Source organism: Tasmannia lanceolata, unplaced genomic scaffold, assembly GCF_043159265.1.
Source record: "Tasmannia lanceolata isolate RefF3 unplaced genomic scaffold, GAP_Taslan_0.1 ptg000020l, whole genome shotgun sequence".
NCBI classification, from domain to species: Eukaryota; Viridiplantae; Streptophyta; class Magnoliopsida; order Canellales; family Winteraceae; genus Tasmannia; species Tasmannia lanceolata.
In genome coordinates, this window is record NW_027518697.1 from 7,229,049 (window position 1) to 7,247,917 (window position 18,869).

General features: G+C 39.3%; 1 protein-coding gene across 1 annotated transcript; it reads left to right on the forward strand.

Annotated features, from left to right (window-relative positions):
• The first annotated feature begins 11,078 nt into the window (after positions 1-11,078).
• LOC143854883 (uncharacterized) lies at positions 11,079-12,570 on the forward strand. Its single transcript, XM_077365003.1, has 3 exons — positions 11,079-11,235; positions 11,542-11,879; positions 11,971-12,570. Exons 1-3 carry the CDS (start codon positions 11,109-11,111, stop codon positions 12,568-12,570), a joined length of 1,065 nt encoding a protein of 354 aa, XP_077221118.1. The 5' UTR covers positions 11,079-11,108.
• The last annotated feature ends 6,299 nt before the right edge of the window (positions 12,571-18,869 follow it).

An 18,869-nucleotide genomic window follows, 5' to 3' on the forward strand; every position in this document is an offset into this window, starting at 1 on the left:
TGCTTCAGCTATAACATGGATTCTGCGGGTTAAATAAAATGGTACCTCGCGGACTACTAAATAGGATGTCTTGGTACATATAATAATTAGGTAGTTAGTTAATGCCTGGATTCATGGCAATGGTGTTGAAATTTTATATTTGCACTACCATTTCTTTCTTCTAGAATTTCGAGATTCGTTCTCTCTCCTTTTTTATTTGAAAATCTGAATTCCACCAATCACTACGGTACACGTGGACTATGTATTAGTGATTTGCACTAACGACCTGGATGGGCACTCTCGGTTACAAGAATTGTATTGATAAGATGATTCTGACCGTTGGATTTGTCTTACAAATCACATGGCTAAATTGAAAAGTTTAATTTTTAGCCATGTGATTGGATGGCACTGCCATATTTTGATAATCGCACTACTCACTTTATTTTACACTTTTTTGATTGGATGTTATAGTATCTTGAGAAAACGGTTCCTACACATATGTGTAGAGAGTTCTCTACATACTAGCTTAAAATACAGTGGGGCCCCACATTGTTTGGGTGATCCAAGCCATTCATTTTAAAGACCCTCACATAGATAGGGTGTCTACAAAAAATCATCCCAACCCTACGATTTGTGAAGGTAAATTAGTCCATTTTTTGCCTCCAAAGTTCGAATGGTTAGGATGATCCTATGGATCTGATTTTTTGTGGACACCCTATCTATGTGAGGGCCTTAAAAATGAATGGTTTGGATCACCCAAATAATGTGGCCCCCGCTGTATTTTAAGCTAGTGTGTAGATAACTTATCTACACATATGTGTAGGAACCGTTTTCTCTAGTATCTTAAGTATGGTAAGAGAGAAAACGGTTCCTGCACATATGTGTAGAGAGTTCTCTACACACTAGCTTAAAATACAGTGGGGACCCACATTGTTTGGGTGATCCAAGCCATCCATTTTAAAGGCCCTCACATAGATAGGGTGTCTACAAAAAATCAGATCCATAGGATCATCCCAACCCTACGATTTGTGGAGGTAAAATGGATGTCTTTAAACATTCACAAATTAGTCCATTTTTTGCCATCACAGTTTGAATGGTTAGGATGATCCTATGGATCTGATTTTTTGTGGACACCCTATCTATGTTAGGGCCTTAAAAATGAATGTTTGGATCACCCAAATAATGTGGCCCCCACTGTATTTTAAGCTAGTGTGTAGATAACTTATCTACACATATGTGTAGGAACCGTTTTCTCATGGTAAGAACCGTTAAAAGTTAATTAAAAAGTGTTAAAACAAAGTATGCAGTGCCATTATCAAAATTAGGTGGTGCTGATATCAGTCACCCAATTTTTATTAGGGACTGATATCTGGGATACCATATTTTGATAATAGTAAGAGCCATGAAAAACAAGGGATTTGCTGGGTAATTTCTGGAAAGCCATGGGTCACTTTTTGAAAGATTTTGTCTTGTTCATTTAATTCACCTGATGTGGAGGTTCTCTCATGCAAAAGTCCAGCCGTGAAATGGCTTTCTGCGAATTTGCCTAGCAAATCCTGGAAAACAACTAATTAAAAAGTGTAAAAGAAAGCAACTTATCAGTGGATTATTCCTCCCTTTTTTTTATTTTAACCACTATTTGGAAGCTATTGACAGGACGACCATCTGGAACGTCTTATCAGTCCTAATCTCATTGCTTGACTCTTTCAAAATGGAGTTCTAAGTTCTAACGTCTCTTCCTCAAGTGTTAAATAGTATATTATTTTAGAAAAAATCAATGGGCAAAAATGGAAGATACAAGCTCCTCTAAGGGCATGTGCTTTTGCTTGGATGGCTGCTCTAGACAAGCTTTTCATGGTAGATCAAGATTATAGATCATTGTGCCTTGTGTGTTGAAGCGGGAGAGACTGATCACATGGACTTTCCTATCTACATTGGTAGAGCTCTTGGAAGGTTGGTCTTTAGTCCTGTGGAGAGAAAAAAAGAGGAAATGATGGCCCAGGTAGGCAACCAGAAGGGGGGAGGGGGTGAATTGGTTCTTTTCAAAAACTTTTCCCTAAATCCACTTCTTATAGTCTACCTTTTAAAGATCTTTGGTTTTTTGTAAGTGGATGAATTAGCACAATAAAATCACAGACAAAGAACTTAAATGAACAGTAAAAGACATCCAAGTAATGAAAAGAGGAGATGGAAAGAGAAAGAGCCAAGAGAGAATGCACATGGTACTTTTATAGTGGTTCGGTCTAAAACCCCGGACCTACACTCACTCCACCAAAATCCCTTGGTGGCTTCTATTAATAGTCCTCTTTCCTTGTGAAGACAAATCTCTGTACAGCACCTCCAATGCTTTCCAAGCTCAAGAGCTCTAAAATCCATTGGTTCAATCGAGTCCCGTTCTCCTTCTTTTACAAGAAGATTTGTGAATGCCTTCGAGGAAGGCTGATACACTACTTCAACACACTTCTTTTCTCCTAGAAAAAATATAAATAAGCCCTAGGGAGATCTCCTTCAAGATGGTTGCAAGATAAAGCTTGGTAAGAATAGAAAACAATGAAAACTTAAATATGCAAGTAGTGCTTAGTTTTCAAAGTCACAACAGTTGTTAAATGCTTACCAAATATTGGTTTTTATAGGTCAAATACAAATATGATCATTGTGGGGCATTTTGGGAAGATTTGAATTAAAAATGCCCAGAAAAAAACTAGCCGTTATGTATAAATTCAAAACTTTTCGCCGCGGCAGACGTCTGCCAAGTGAACCAGATGCAGATTTTATGTCTGAGATTTCTAGACGTTGTCCAGACGTCTGGGGCATCGTCTGGTCACTTTTTTGAGTGTTTTGTGATCTCTTAAAAATGCCATTTGATTGATCTTTCAAATTTAAGTTTTTAGGCATGTTCAAAACATTTTGAAGACTTCGAAAACATCTAAATTTAAAGCTTGGGAGATTTAGAAAAGGTTTAAGAAATTGAGCTTTGAAATGCATTCCAAGTGATCCCCATGTATATTCTAATAGTTGATGATTCTTGGAATGATTTGCTTGACTATGAATTTTTGGAGATTGCTTGAGCTCCCATCTTCTTTACATTGGTTTTTGGCTTCATGAGATCAAATTTGTGATTTCATCTTGCTTGATAGCCTTCTCCCATTGCCTCCAAGTACACTTGACTTCTTTAGTCTTTGATCTTTGGCTCATGCTTGAAATCTTGCTCTCCATGTACTTTGGCTTACGCTTAAAGCATCATACCTTCATTGCTTTAATATCCTAATTTGACCCTTGGAAGGACAATTCTTAAGCACACATAAGCATTAGTTTAACAAAAATAACCTTATATCAAATTGTGTTTGTTGTCATCAAATCAAGGCTAGGGAAAGTAACCAAGGATGAACCCTTGGGCTAAGAGGAAAGATATTATGGAATGTTACACTATTATTGGTTATATGGGTAGTATGGAAAGAGAGGAATGTAAGAGTGTTCAGAGGCTTAGTAAAGACTCCTCTTTTTCTCTTTACAAAAAAAATTACATTGACGAATGCAAGAGCTTTCGGTTTGTGTTGGCATATGACTTATGGAGAGGGTGGTCAGAGATCTGCTTCAGTAAAGAGGTTCAATCGGTGATCACTCATGTATGGGAACCCCCTAGCATGTGTCTATTAAAATTAAACTTCGACGGATTGTAGACACCCCATTTTGACCGGACCCAAGTTCGCTGTGTCTGAGTGAAACCCCATCCAATCACCACGCTAGGATCCCAAATTACACCTTAGGCTAACTTAGGGTTCCCACCAAGGTCCCTGTAAAATTTCGTCAAGATCCGGGCTTGTTTGCTTAGTAAACGAGCTAAGAGAATGAGCGCAATGCAGACCAAAAAGGGGGTTGAATTAATCAAGATGAAGGTTGTCTGCGGGAAGAAAAGAGATTAAATGTGTCTTTTAATTCAAAAGGGGGGTAGATTATCCCGTTTGAGCTTGACCCAAGTTCGCGCGCCAATCAGATTTTGTGCGCCCTCTAATTGGGGGGTGCCAATATCAGCAGCCATAATATAGATATATAAAAAAAAATCAAAGAAAAATCGGAGGGGGGTATCATTTTTCGTCAAACAGAGAGAGATTGCAGAGAGAGGGAGAGTGCTTATCCTCCGGCAATGGTGCTGGAGCTCCGATCGCACCGCACCACCATCTCTCCATCCCAATCCCCAACTCCTCTTCTTCTTTTTCTTCTGCTACTCTTCCTCCACCGGCCCTGATCTAGAACTCCTTGTCCGAAACCCTAACCCTCCGATCTCCTCTTTTCCGGTCATCTTCTCCGGGAAGCCTCACCGGAACCCGACTCCACCTTCAATCATCTCCTACCTCTGACCATTGCCTTTACCGCTGCTTAGATATGATTTTCCTTTTCAAATCTGTCTATAAAAGATAAATCTCAGATCTGAGAATAGCGAGAGAGGAGAGCTGATTTTCACACACACAGAGAGAGAGAGAGAGAGAGAGAGAGAGAGAGATCCAGCCGGTCATCTTCTCCGGCGGGTTTCTTACCGGATTCCGGCCAATCTCCAGCTAGGGGGTTTTTCATTTTCGTCTGAAATTTAGAGAGAGGGTTTGAGAGAAAAAGAGAGCTCAATCTCCACGTCCATCTTCTCCGGCCACCGAGCCTCACCTTTGCAACTTCAACCACCGACCCTCACCTTATTTTCACCCATCTTCTCCGGCACAATTCCGAGCAATAACTTAGGTAATTCTTCCTTTCTTTTACTTTAATTAGCAAATAGCATGGAGATTGCATCTGGTCTAGAGTGCATCTGTTCTTTTCTTTGCCCATTAGTTTCCCATCATTGAATTATCCATTGGTCTAAAGGGATCTGATGCCAATTATTTTTAGTATGAATTTCTTTAATTTCATGATTCCTTGGTACCAATGGGTCTCTTGATGTTCAGTTGAGGCCTATTTTAGTGCCCTGGGCTAATCCAAGCAATTTGTTGCAAGGGTAATTGAGCTCTATTATTTCGGTGTTCTATGTGGATGAAATTGATGAGCCAAATCAGACTCTAAATGATGTTTTGATTATATTTTTCATAGCAGTTTTTTATTCTTATATGGTGGTGTAGCTCCTATATTTTGTAGTCCAGGTTTCTATTAGATGGGAAATTAGTGCTAAAAAGTGTTCCAAGATTTCATTAGGCATGGGTAATCAGTTCACTGAGGTAGTTTTACTTGGTTGTGGCAATTGTGTTTCATGGTTGTTTGGGTTACATAACTGCTCTCACATGCTAAGCAGTTACCATATGATGCTTTATCTCTCCATATATGTTGGAATGGATGGGTTCCATGGTCTGTGGTAATCATGTTCTAAAATTGATAGTTACAGACGCTTTACCATCCATTATTTGATTGTTGAAATTTTCATTTAGCCATGTGTTCCGATTCAATGATTTCTGAATGATTTCCAACATTTGAATAGCGATTGTATGCTCGTATATATATAAGATGTTATCTAGAGTGAAGTAATTTTTTGCAATGATGGATATATAGAGAGAGAATTATGTAGGGGGTAAGGTAACATCAAACCAATGACTACCGATGGGTTGTTAGGAATTGTTCATTCAGCTTGTTATGAAAATGATAATCCTCAATCGCGTTAAAATTGTTGTTCTTTCTTTTGTTTATATTGAAATCTGCAATGCAAAGGATGAGTGTGGTGTTTAAATTTGATTTGTGTTGAGGTTGCGGTTTCAGTTCCCGAGGAGAGTTTTGGGGCGATGAAGGCGCTAGCCCAAGCCCATTATTTTAGGGGACTTGCTTAGTCTGAGTAGCACTCCCATCTTTTAACTAGTAGACTTACTTAGTCTTTTAGACACCCTTATTCATTAATTCTTCAATTTTAGGAGACATGATTTGTCTCGCTAGGCAGCTCTCCTCTGGGGACAAGCCTCGTTGCTTAGAACCTCCCCCTTTAGGGAGTCAACCTTCGTCTCATTAGAAGAGTCCCTCATAGGAGGCATGCTTTGCCTTGTTAATGTTAGATGTTTTCCCCATAGGAGACATGCTTTGTCTCATTAAGGTGATCCTCCCTTGGAGACGAGCCTTGTTGTTTAGAGTATCCTCCCTTTGGGATGTCACCTTAATTTGGTAGGGAGTTTTCTCGTGGGAGGCATGCCCTGCCTCATTTATAGAGTCCTTGTTTGGGGACTAGCCTTGTATCATTTAGAGAATTCCCCTTTTAGGAGACTAGCTCAGTCTCATGCTCCCCTATTTGTCTCCCCTTTGATCTGAAAGACATGCTATGTCTTATTGGTATTCTTTTATAGAGTGTTAGAGAGTATTTGACTCTTTTGTCCTTTTAAGGATTTTATTAGGGAGTCTTTGACTCATTCGCCCTTTTGATAGTGTCATTAGAGAGTCTCTGACTCATTTGCGCTCTTTCTTTAGTATCAGTGGCTGGGAGCTTCTCCTTAGTGTTGTCGTCGTTCTTTTTTATTAGAGACTAGCACAGTCTCATTAGAGCTTTACCTTTTGGGATTTTAGATCGTTGTCTTTATCATTGATTATTAGTTTGCCATGTTTAGGGGTTTCCCCTATTTGCCCTAGGGTTTGGCCCTAGGGTTTTGGTTTGTATATTCCCTCCGGTCTTTTGACCAAAAGGGTGAAATCAGAAATTTAAAATCCAAAAACATGTTAAAACATTTAAAAATCTAAAAATATTGAAATACCTTAAAATTCAAAAACATATTAAAACATATAAAACTCAAAAACATTAGAAATTTAAAACATAAAAAACATTAAAAAAATATATCAAAAGCCTAAAATGTTGAGTGTTTTAGAATTAGCAATTAGGAGAGTTCGTTTCGAACTACGTTGGCTTGATCCTCTTCCACGAGATACGTAGTGCAGCTTGAGATTTATATCCCAAGTCCAGCCAAACTTTTGTAAATAGCATTTTAAATCTTTTTGAATAAGCAACCTTTAAAACCTTGTTTTTAAAAGATCTTCCTCTAGAGTTAGAAATTTCTCCTAGGTAGAGAGTTTCAGAGTTAGGAGTTTTTTTTGATAGGTTGTTTGATTGTTTGTTTGTTGTGTGCTTGTTTTAGAGTTAGGGGTCTGTCCTAGAGTTATAGGAGCGCCTCCGTCCGGTCAGTCGGCGATCCACATCGCCGAGTGATGACTAGAATATGATGCGTTAGTCAACCCTTTGTTTTTCTTAGGAAGTACAGCCTAGTTACATATAGGTTGTAGGAACCACATGCATAAGCTTAGGGCTAATCTGCATTTAGTTAGGGCATATATGATGTCCTAAAATCCACAATTCACTGGAATTTAAATAATCGTACAACAAACTTTAATAACTGGTCCGGTCTTTTAGATCGAGTCTATGATAGAGGTCTAAGTGTCTTAGGCATCATAGCTTAGAATAGGCGCGGAGAATTACGTTGCTTTGATTCTTGCGGAGGCGGGGATACGTAGGCTTCTTTGGATGAACATCAGACCATCCGAGGACTCGGGCTTAATCATTAGAGTCTTAGGATTTGTTGTGTTGTTATGTTGTGTGTTTTGCTATATTTTCTTACTTTCATGCGCATACCTTATACCTTTAGCTGTAGCATGTATGTGTTTGCACATCGGAACTTAGACACCCATTAGGTATGTCACTCACAACCTAGCTATGCTTAGGTGACACATCTTTTATCTTACTTTCTGTGTGCTCATTATTTCATCCCCAAGTCATGCATGATTAGGTAGACGTTCACTCGGGGATATTCGTTCCCATTTCACATGATTTTTACCCAAACTTCTTTGGAGTTAATAAAAATAGCATAAGAGACCAAGTGCTTGCACTCGGACGAATTGGGGGTGCTCTTCAGACCTTCTCCATTCGTAATCAGGCACGAACCCATATATATTTCTGGTTATCCATTGCACAGAGGATTTGATTTTGGGGTTCCATGGCGTATCCATGGATGGCGACTCTGAGTTTATTTTAGGTATGTCTGGGTTTCGAGCCTTGGCTCCGGATCAAGACATATCTCTTTCTTTTTATATTCGCCACTTGTACTATGCTATGGGGGAGGCATCCGTTTCGAGAGTTCCTTGGTAGAGCTCTCTCTTTCATGTGGAGATCTTTGGGGATGTAGGGACTCGTTCCCTCACCGTCCTCGGATCAGGGTCCACACGGATCAAGCTTCAGAAATCCTAGACCAGCGGGAGTTGGAGGGATTCTTAGAGATGAGGTTTGTGAGACGATACGGCCTTCTCGGGTCCAATAGATTGCCGACTGTAACGAGTTGGAGGTTAGGGCAGTGTATCAAGGAATAAAGTTGATGGACAAAGCTATGTTAGACAAGCTCATAGTGGAAGGAGACTCGTTGAACATTATTAAGAGGTTAGAAGGGGAGGTATCTCCCCCTTGGCGATTTGCTCATTGAATTGATGAAATTCATGATCGCATAACATGATCTTCTATATTATATCATCATGTGAGGTGATTGGCTAATTTGGAAGCCGATAGGCAAGCCAGGGAGGGGTGTTTTAGGGCAGAGTTGGAAGTCCCCCCACACTCCCCCTTGAAGTGTTCGTTTTCGAGTGATTCTTCTTTCCTTTCTTTTTCTCTTGGGCTCTGTTCACTTGCCTTCTCGAGAGATGAGAGGAAAGAAAAATAGGAAATATTTTCTCGCGATTCTTGCTTTTTGCCGTTCGTTTGATTTCCCGTCAAAATCGAAAAACCCATGTGGAAAATCAAGAAAATGATGTGGTAAATAGATTTTCCCTCTAAATCCCGATTCCCCTTTCCCGTGAAATCTTGCAAAAACAGTGGGAAAAGCCAAGACAATCGTGCACGGGAAAATTTTCTTTTTTCTCATCGCTGTGGCTCTCTCCTCTCGAAACCCTCATTCGACGAAACCCTCGACGAACCCGCAGGCAACATCGTCTTCTCCGGCGAGCTCCACCACCGGCGAACACTACAAAGGTTAGTGCTCTTCTTCCTTACTCTCATTTTCTAATTTTTTTCGCCCAAACTCCCCATTCCCTCTCGGTTTTTCATTTTATTCGAGATTTTTTCGTATTTTTTTGTGGTCAAACGTTGGTAGGGTTCAGATATCTCCTCCCTCTCCCTCATTTTTTCATTTTTTTTACTGAATCTCTGCATTCCTTCTTCGTTTTTCATTTTTATTGAGGGATTTTGGCCTTTTTTCTTCCAACTATCCTCGAGAAGTTCTGATCTGCACTAATATTTTTTTCATGGAAATATCAGTGTTAGTGTTGAGAAAGCTTTTATTTAGGTTTTTTAGGGTTCAGATCCCTTTTCTTCCCTGTTTTAGGGTTCGGATCTGGAGAACCCCCTCTCCCTCGGTTCTACGGTTGTTGTTGGTGTATGGCTGTTTTGGTATGCATGTGTTAGTGGTTGTTAGTGTATTTGGGTTTTAGGGTTCGGATTTGGTTGTTATGGCTAATTTTGGGGGCATTTTGTTTGCAATGGATTGTCTAAAAGCTTTAATTTGTCAGCTTTTATTTGGGTATTACGGTTCAGATCCCCTTTCTTCCCTTTTCTCTTCATTTTTATGCTATTTTTCTGTCTACAATGGCTTCATATAGATTTTTTTTTCTTTTTTGTGATAGTATGTACGTGTTGTTTATGCGGTAGCATTAAATGTGAAAAAAAAATTTGGTTGTTGGTGATGTGGGTTGGGGATGCATTTTTTGTGGTGGATTTGAGGTGCTAATGTGGGTTGGGGATGTATTTTTTTGGTGGTGGATCTGAGGTGCTGATCAGGGTAGGGGATATATTTTTGTGGATGATGTTGTTTGGTGTTACGGTGGTTGTGGTTGCTTGTTGGTGCTTTGGTAGTTGGTGGTGGCTGTAGGAGTTTTGTTTCGATGGTTGTGACTGTGGTTATGGTGTCTTTGCCGGTTGTGTTATTATCCTAAATGTTATTTGTTTTAGTATTTGGTAGGGTTACCATCATGCCTCGTCAACCAGCAGATAGGCGGATGTTGATCCTTCGAGCTGCAGCTATAGTAATATCTGCGGCGGCGGCAGTTACGCTTAGGGTTCGACTATACCTTGAGCAGAATATTACAAGAACCCCTTACGAAAGCGGGTACTTAACCCGTAGGACCTTTGTTAGACGTATCACGCACGCAGAGAACCATTGTGTTGCTCTTCTTCGAATGGATGTTCGGTGCTTCCGCTCCTTCGTGGGCCTTTTCAGAAGCACAACATTGTTGAAAGACACAATTCACTGCACTGTTGAGGAACAGGTGGCTATTTTCTTAACTGTCATTGCACACAATGAAAGGAATCGTACAGTTAGGGCAACCACAAGAAGGTCAGGGACTACTGTTTCAAAGTATTTTAATAAGGTTCTCGACGCTGTTCTCATCCTACAAGACATGTTCATAGTACGTCCATCAAGGGAGACACCACGGGCAATCCTTGATAATCCTAATTTTATGCCTTACTTTAAGGTACGTTTACGATAGCTACGCATTTCGACTGAAGGTTGTTAATTCAGGTTGACATTTGAATGTCCTTATTATAGGATTGTATTGGTGCAATTGACGGGACCCACATTCATGCAAAGGTATCTGAGGATATTCAAAAAAGATATATTTGTCGTAAGCACTTCCCATCCCAAAATGTGTTAGCCTGTTGCGACTTTGACCTAAAGTTTACCTACGTCCTTTGTGGGTGGGAGGGGTCGGCATCGGACTCACGGGTGTTAGCATCTGCTATATCAAAGCCGAACGGGATTCCCATTTTGCCAGGTAATAATTAGCTTATTAGACTGTTTGTATTGATGCAGTTTCTGTAGTACTTAGCTAATTTAATTGTAATCCTTTGTTTCATTGTAGGAAAGTTTTACCTTGGTGATGCCGGGTATCCGTGTCTGTCCCATTTTATAACTCCAATCCGAGGTATTGGTTACCATCTCAATCAGATTAGAGGGCGCAGACCTAGGAAAGCCGAGGAGTTGTATAATCAAAGGCATTCTTCAGCCAGGAATGTAATCGAGCGAACTTTTGGTGTCTTGAAGAAGCGATTCAGCATATTAAATTCAGCACCCATGTATTCATATTCCAAGCAGATCGACATAGTGTTAGCCTGTTGCTGCGTCCACAACCACATTAGGAGGGAGATGCCTGACGACTCCTACATTCAGGATGTTGACGATGAGCTGGCATCGCTTGTAGCTGAGGAGGAAGAGGAGGAAGAAGGACCTGTTCCTCCTCCTCCTATGACCAGGGCCGAGGATATAAGGGAAGGTCGTAACATTCGAACCGCAATCATGAATCAAATGTGGAATGATTTCGAAGCACGTCGTCGTTAGGAAATGACATGGTCGCAATAGTTGTGCACCACCTGTGTTTGGATGTGGATTTCATAATTTCGATGTGTAGTTTGCTGGAACCGTAGCTTATATTCCTTGCTTTGTTGAGATTTATGTAATTTCTATGTTTGCATTAGTATTGCTTCATGGGTTAATGTTACTTCTATGTTTGCATTAGTACTGGTTATCTATACTTCTTTGAGTGAATATTTTTTATATGAATGTTTTTGGAAAGTTGCAGGCGAGATGGCAACAACTGCAGGTACGACGGAAAAGAAGTCGAATGTCGCGTGGAATGGAGCTATGGATGGGGTTCTTTTAGCAGCCCTTAAGAATCAGATAGCTGAAGGGCAAAAGACTGGTGCCGGGTTCAAGGAGTGCGCTTACAATGCTGTTGCGCATGAAGTGTCTGATGTCCTGAAGAAGACCTTGACTAAAGATAATGTCAAGAATCGGTTAAAGACACTCAAGACAACCTACAGGACTCTGAACTCCATTATTAATCTCAGTGGCTTTGGCTGGGATGAAACCTTGTGCAAGATATCGGTTGACGAAGAAGTTAAGAATGATTACTTGAAGGTAATAAATTTTTATCGTATATCACTGCGAGTCATTTATAAGTTACGTGTTTAAATCAAGGAAGCGTGACAATGACAATTATTGTTTGCAGATGCATCCAGAAAACCAGAGGTTCTTTTCGAAACGATATCCACTCTACGAAGAGATGAAAGCTGTATGCGATGATGATTATGCATGTGGAGAGGAGGTGAGAGATAGGAGAGCGGCCCCCACTCAAGCGACGCAGGAAACACCGGCTGGTTCTTCATCGACCCTACCGGTTGGGGTCGATGATATGGACGACAGCTTCCTCCGAACTCCGCCACGTGCTAGACCTTCTTCATCTACACCTGCCGCAGATGCATCCATGGGCTATAGTGACTCCTCTCCTATCAGGGGCCCAACTTCTGCTACTGGTGGGAAGAAGTCAAGGAAGCGTCCTAATGCTGCACTTCTATCGGAGTTGCAAGTTGTGTCTTCCAGCATTAATAGGGTTGCTGATGCCATAATTTCTACTGGTGAGGTGCACAGCCTCCCTGACCTTAAAGATGCGGTGCTGAACATTGGTGGTTTCCCCAGAGATGACCTCCTTGATGCTTGTGTGTACCTACACGGGCGTCACAAGGAAGCTGAGGCATTCCTTTCTTTGGACAATATGGACCGCGTTTCGATGTTGGGGCGCATTATGCGGCGCTTGCCTACGCAGTTATGAGTTCATTTTTTCGGTCGATGTTTTTTGGTGGTTGGGTCTTTTTGTTGAACCGTTTATATTTGAACTAACCATGTGATGGGTTTGATGGACTAACTTATGTATGGGTTTGATGGGTTTGTTGGTATGGGTTTGATGGACTAAATTATGTATGGGTTTGATTGCATCAATAGTTTTTGTATGTTATCTTATAAAGCTTGTGAATGAAAAACCTTGCTTGAGATCTAAGTAAATGTTCTTTACCTATCATTTGTTATTGCAACTATTATTTGCTTATTTTGCAGGTAAAATTCAAGAAGCATCCCTTTTATTTGGCAAGATGCAGGAAGAAGGAATAAGACCTGGAAAGGTATTCAATATTCACATATTCTAAATGGTTTCTGAAAGAACAATTTTAGGAAAAATGTGAGCAAAAGTCCTTACTATGAACTGACTAACTTGCATATGGCTCTTGAAGTTGAGATTGTATTTGGAGTGTCCTGTTTCTGACGATATTTACTTTGCTCATATAAATTTTGTTAAACATGAAGCATCTGTTTATTGGTACAGCACAATGACCATCAATTTATATGGCTAAAGGCATGATCACATTCTAGCCTTGGACACATTGGTCTACTACTAGTACCACTCCCATTTTGGCATCTTAGGATTCCTTGACGCTTTGAGTCTTAGGCAATGTCTGTCAGCCAGGAATTTTTTTTCATGATAAATCCGTATCTCCGAGTGGTGAGAGAGGGATTTGAGAATTTTTTTTCATTATAAATATGTATCTCCGAGTGGTGAGAGTAGGGCAGGGGGAGAAGGAGAGGGATTTGACAGTACACGATGGAGATTAGCATGGGAAGTGGCCAAAAATGAGGAAAAAGTCAATTGTATTTTGAGTAGAGTTTTTCAGTAGAGTTTTTTTTCCTAATTTTTAGCCTCTTCTATCACTTGGAGACACTAGTTTCATGTTTTTCTTTCCTTATTTTTAGCCACTTCATCTCATCTCCACTTGGAGATGCAGATTTATCACGAAAAGAAATTCATGGTAGCCAAACATGCCCTTATTGTACCTTACTTTCTATGTTTACTTCCTGTCCTTGCATTTCCTTTCTTGCGCTTTTTGTGCCTAAGCCTCACATTAGCATTTTCTGTGACTATGCAGATCAGCTACATTTTTTTTTTAAAACATTTGTTGTGGGTCTTTTGAGTGGCAGAAGAATCTTGATTCTGCCACAGATGAGAAGGATGGGGGTTAGACAGGAAAGATACGCAGAATGTTTTGTTCTGCTTTTGTAGCCATTGAAATCCACGAAGAAATCAAGAATTATATTTGATTACGTTCAAATATTTTGTATTTAGTCGTGTTTTTCTGTACTTTTCTGGTAATTACTTTTCAGGAAAGGCTGCAGCAAGGGGTAGCAGAGAAGTGTGCAAATCCCTGTTTGGAGCGTATAATTTACATCATATTTAGAGATATATGCTCCTTCAAAATTCCTTCATCAAATTCCATTATTTGGTCAGATTGGATGTAGCCCTTCAATTTTTGTAGATGAAATTATTATGCTGCAGATCAGGCAACTCTATTTTCATAGTCGAGGTTGTATTTTTTTCATGTAAACAATGACATAAGTTTTAATACATTCCAATATCATTTTTTTGTTTCTTATACACATTCTGGTGAATGTTCTGCGTTTGGTGGTGTTTTTTGGTAGGGATTTTATAGGGACCATCGCAGAAAGCATTTTCGTGGAACGGCATGTTTCATGAGAGGGCTGCTACATAGGCTCAGATTTTCAGTATATTATTCTCCTTGAAAATACAAAAAGGTTTCCCCTCATCAACTATAGAGAATAATATACTGAACATTTTGTTTTGCATATGAAAACTTTTGAAACCTTTTACTGTGGAACATCAAATGGGTGACCTGTTCAGACAATATTTGGTATGCTTAGCAATGTTGTGGGACCACCTATATACATTCGAATTATGGTAAGGATGAAGATGATTCATGTTGATGGTCAGCCAATCTTCATGTTATTTTTCATTTTTTACAGTCATATCATATATAAGAATAGTTTACTGTTCCTTCTAGTGTTTTTACGTTTCTAAGGAACTCAAGATCCCTCGATGATTTTTACAGTAGGTAACCATGGATATCTCAAACTACAGGAGAATAATATACTGGATATCTCATTAGGTAACCATGGATCTTACAGTAGGTAACCATGGTAACCCTGCATAAGCTTGAAGATTTAACTGGATTATGCAATATACTGGATATCTCATTATTTCAATGCACAATACTTAGTTGCTATCAAGGAAGTTTCTTGCACAATTCTACTTGTATTATGGAATAATATTTTAAAATTTGGGAGGTCGCTCTGTCTCTTTTGTGGGAAACTGAAGTTTGGGTACTAATGAATTGGTTATGTCTTGGGTATCACAAAAACCAGCTTTAGACCAACAAGGACAAGATGGTGTTTTTTTGCATTATGCATTTCAATGCCATATACCAACAAGGACTAGATGTCTTGGGTATCATGCACATGGAATGATCTTTTAAAATTTGGGAGGTCGCTCTGTCTCTTCTGTGGAAAGCTGAAGTTTGGGTACATTAATGGGACTATTCAATGCCATATACCCCAAATTTTGTTGAATGAATTGGTTATGTCTTCTTGGGTATCAAAAACCAGCTCTTTAGACCAACAAGGACTAGAGTGTAGTATGTTGTTGAGAAAAAAGGCTCTGTGACAACCTCTTAATCGCAATCTATACAGTATCTATCCTACTTTTGACGTTCAATCAAATTGTGATGGATATACAACTAGATCAGGCATTTTGTTTGATCATTGAAGCCCACAAATCCAAAATCAATCCCGAAAATTCATAATTTGGCATGTTAGTCAGTGGTAATCTGGATCAATTGGTCTGTACACAACATTTAGGCCCTTTTTTTGTTTTGGATTTTGAGATAACGTAGAGGCCCTATTGGTTTTGGATTTTGAGAACCTAATGTGAGTTCATAATTGATTATTGGACTCCAATTTATGTTTAATTTAGAGTCCAATAAACCAACCGGGTTTATAGATACAAATATAATAGAAGAATCTCTTATCTCAAAAGAAAGCCATCATATCTTACATTATTTAACTAATTTAAACCCATATAACCCATATTTTCCCTTGCTTTCTGGGCAAGTGAACAACGAGAAAATAACTTTCCTGCATATTTTCCCTCCCTTTCTGGGCAAGTGAACAGCGAGAAAGCGTGGGAAAATCACAGTTTCTTTTCCTTTCCTTTCCATTTTGCCACGTCAGATTCCTTTCCTTTCCCGGGAAAACAAGTGAACAGAGCCTTGGTGTATCTTTGATCATCTTGATCGTTGGGGGCCTCCTTATCTTTGTTCCTTTTTCTCTTTTAATTCTTTATCATTAAAAAAAATCAATTCTATTATTTGCAAAGTAAAATACCTACCATGCCAAGAGCAGGTGGGTTGAAGTTGAAGCATGCCTCAGGATTTCTGTGCGACAGTAAAATACATACTAAGTTGAAGGAAAAGTTTTATAAGACAGCTGTGAGGCCAGCCATATTGTAAGGCTCGGAATGTTGGGCAACCAAGAAGCATCATGTTCATAAGATGAGTGTAGCAGAGATGCGAATGCTTAGATGGATGTGCGGCCACACAAGGTTAGATAGAATTAAAAATGAAGACATCTGTAAAAAGGTTGGGGTGGCACCAATTGAGGAGAAGATGAGAGAGCACCGCTTAAGATGGTTTGGGCATATCCAACGTAGGCCTTTGGATGCTCCAATGAGAAGAAATGACTCATGCCAAGTTAATGGAGTAAAAAGAGATAGGGGCATACAGAAAATAACTTTGGTAGAAACAGTGAGGAAAGACTTGATGGCCAGGAATATAACAGAGAACATGACCTTGGAAAGGAGAGAATGAAAGAAAATGATCCATGTAGACGAACCCAACTAGTGTCTGGATTAGACTCAGTCAATTTGGGCTGAGTAAATCCTTTCACCTTCTTCACGTAAATTTTCTAAAGGATTCATTAGCCGACCCCAACTAGTTTGGGACAAAGACTTAGTTGAGTTGAGTTGAGTATTATTTGCAAAGTAACAAAAATGAACAAGCCACCACAGCAGATCTAGAAAGATTTGATCGTTGGATTGTTAGGGTGCTAGATTAGACAACTTAGTGGTTTATTTTTAGTTATTTTTTACCCAAATCTACCTATATTTAAAATTCAAAATACATAACTAAAAATGTCCAAATTCAAGAGCAAACCATTCAGCTATTCTGCTGTTTTGATTTTGATGAAGAAACTAAAGACTGCAATAAATTATTCCAAGTGATCCCCTGATTATTCCTCCATCTTTTACCATGCTCGGATTGCAAAGAGAAGCCCCATCAAAAGTAAGTACATAGTAAAGGGTCGTAGGAGAGATACATTTAGGGCCCTTTTGTATGCCGAGAAGATTTTGATTTGGGTTTCTCACATTTGCAGCTCTTTTTGCGTTGTGATTTGGATCCGGAACAAATCCTTGGATTTCCAAATCAGCACCCGGCAGTGAAAAAAATCAGATTTCCAAATATGTTGTGGAAATAAGCAATTGGAAATCCACAGATCTGGCAGTTTCCTTCAAGCTCTTTGCTTCTCAACCTCTCCCCTTCAATTGCAAGAACCCCCTCCCCTCTCTGCTCCCTCAAAATGAGCTGGTGGATCTATTCATTTTGTATTCAAAATTCAATTCCAAATCCAAATACAAAATATGAGGTATCCAAACAGGCCCTTAATGTATTTAATATTCTGGATATGCATTTTTATATTATGTTTGTTGGGACTTGGGAGTTGCCTTGTTTCTCACTATCCATTACCGAATATAATTAGGTTACCTAGTTGTGGTGGGAATCCAAAATAGACAAGAGCTCTTGTAGGTTTTTTTTAAAAAACAAATGTGACTAAAGGTTTTTCTTGACCAACGACCAAAAGTGGCTAAGAAGGAGAAGACATTCTTGCTTTTCTTGGGTAGGGAGAGAGAAAAACAAGAGAGAGAAAGGAGAGAGAGTGTTTTCTTTTTGGTTTCTCTTCTGGTAAGAAATAGATAGGTGGTTTGAGAAGATAGGAAAAAGTATTACGGTTTTGGATTTCAGGTTAATATATTGTAATCCTTGTATTAATTTTTTAAAAATGTTCAAAGTTTAATAGGGCCATATGCCATCAAACATCTCTATCCGCCATCAAAACCCTTTGATCTGATTCTGTGGAGACTATCTCATGAGTGTGGATTGTTGCATTTAATTGGACTTTCCTAGCTATTGTTCAATGTACTTTTTCTTATTAAATGTGGAATATAACTTGGGATCTGCTGGCGTCCATTGCAAAAGGCATTTAGCCGATGGTCTGTTGCATGTTAGAGCAGATCTCGTGAATGAAGACAAAATCTGCTAAAAAGTAAGCATGTGTCATGGAAGAGACACTAGCCGGGGATAGTCCACCACCACCACCAACCCCCACCAACACCAACACCACCCCCCCACCCCCCTCCCCCCCCCCCGAAATGGATAAAATCCCCCCCTTTATCGGTTTGTGAGAATGGTTCACTGCTTGAGGATTAATTCACCTCCTTTAACATTTTCTTTGCCTTTAAAACTTAACGAATAACATTGAAAGGGGGGATTTTATCCGTCAAAGGGGGGAGAAATATCAGTCCCCTAATTTGTACTTAAAGTGAAATATTACCTAATTCTTATTATAACCATCCAATTGCTCTTAATTTTGATAGTCTCAATTTTTTGTATCAAAGCTTTTTTCTTTTCACCAAGGTCAATGGGCAAATCTAAGGTGGGCCCACCAATTAGGTAGTAGTTGCTATCATTTCATCATAGATAGGATCGCCCATTAACATAATCTTTGCATTGTGGTCCACAAGATGGACATCATATGACATGCAAAGAAATAATCATATTTGACTCAAAAACCATCTTGCAATAATTTGTAAAGGTGTCTAAAGAGGCCTACTTCATTGGAAAAGACAAACGCTATATGTACCATCTTTCACTTACATATAGTGAAGAGATGGACATTTGAGTGTCACAAAATAAAATACGGTATTTTTCACTGAAACCAAGCACATCCTGCTGATGAGAAAGTACTAACCAAGAGTGCCCATAAAAAATTTTCAAGTTTCAGAGATGGCATTTGAAACATTATAAAGGAAATATCAGATACAGTGTTCATAGGTTTTTTTTTTTTTTTTTTTCTGAAACAAATTGGAGTTCTTCCATTCATCCAGACAGCTAAATG

Excerpts from the sequence above, each read along its gene's own strand:
- LOC143854883 (XM_077365003.1), top strand. The coding sequence starts at position 11,109 with ATGCCTGACGACTCCTACATTCAGGATGTTGACGATGAGCTGGCATCG. Across the intron at positions 11,236-11,541 it reads GGCCGAGGATATAAGGGAAG|GCGAGATGGCAACAACTGCA; the intron begins GTCGTAACATTC and ends GGAAAGTTGCAG. Across the intron at positions 11,880-11,970 it reads TTAAGAATGATTACTTGAAG|ATGCATCCAGAAAACCAGAG; the intron begins GTAATAAATTTT and ends TATTGTTTGCAG.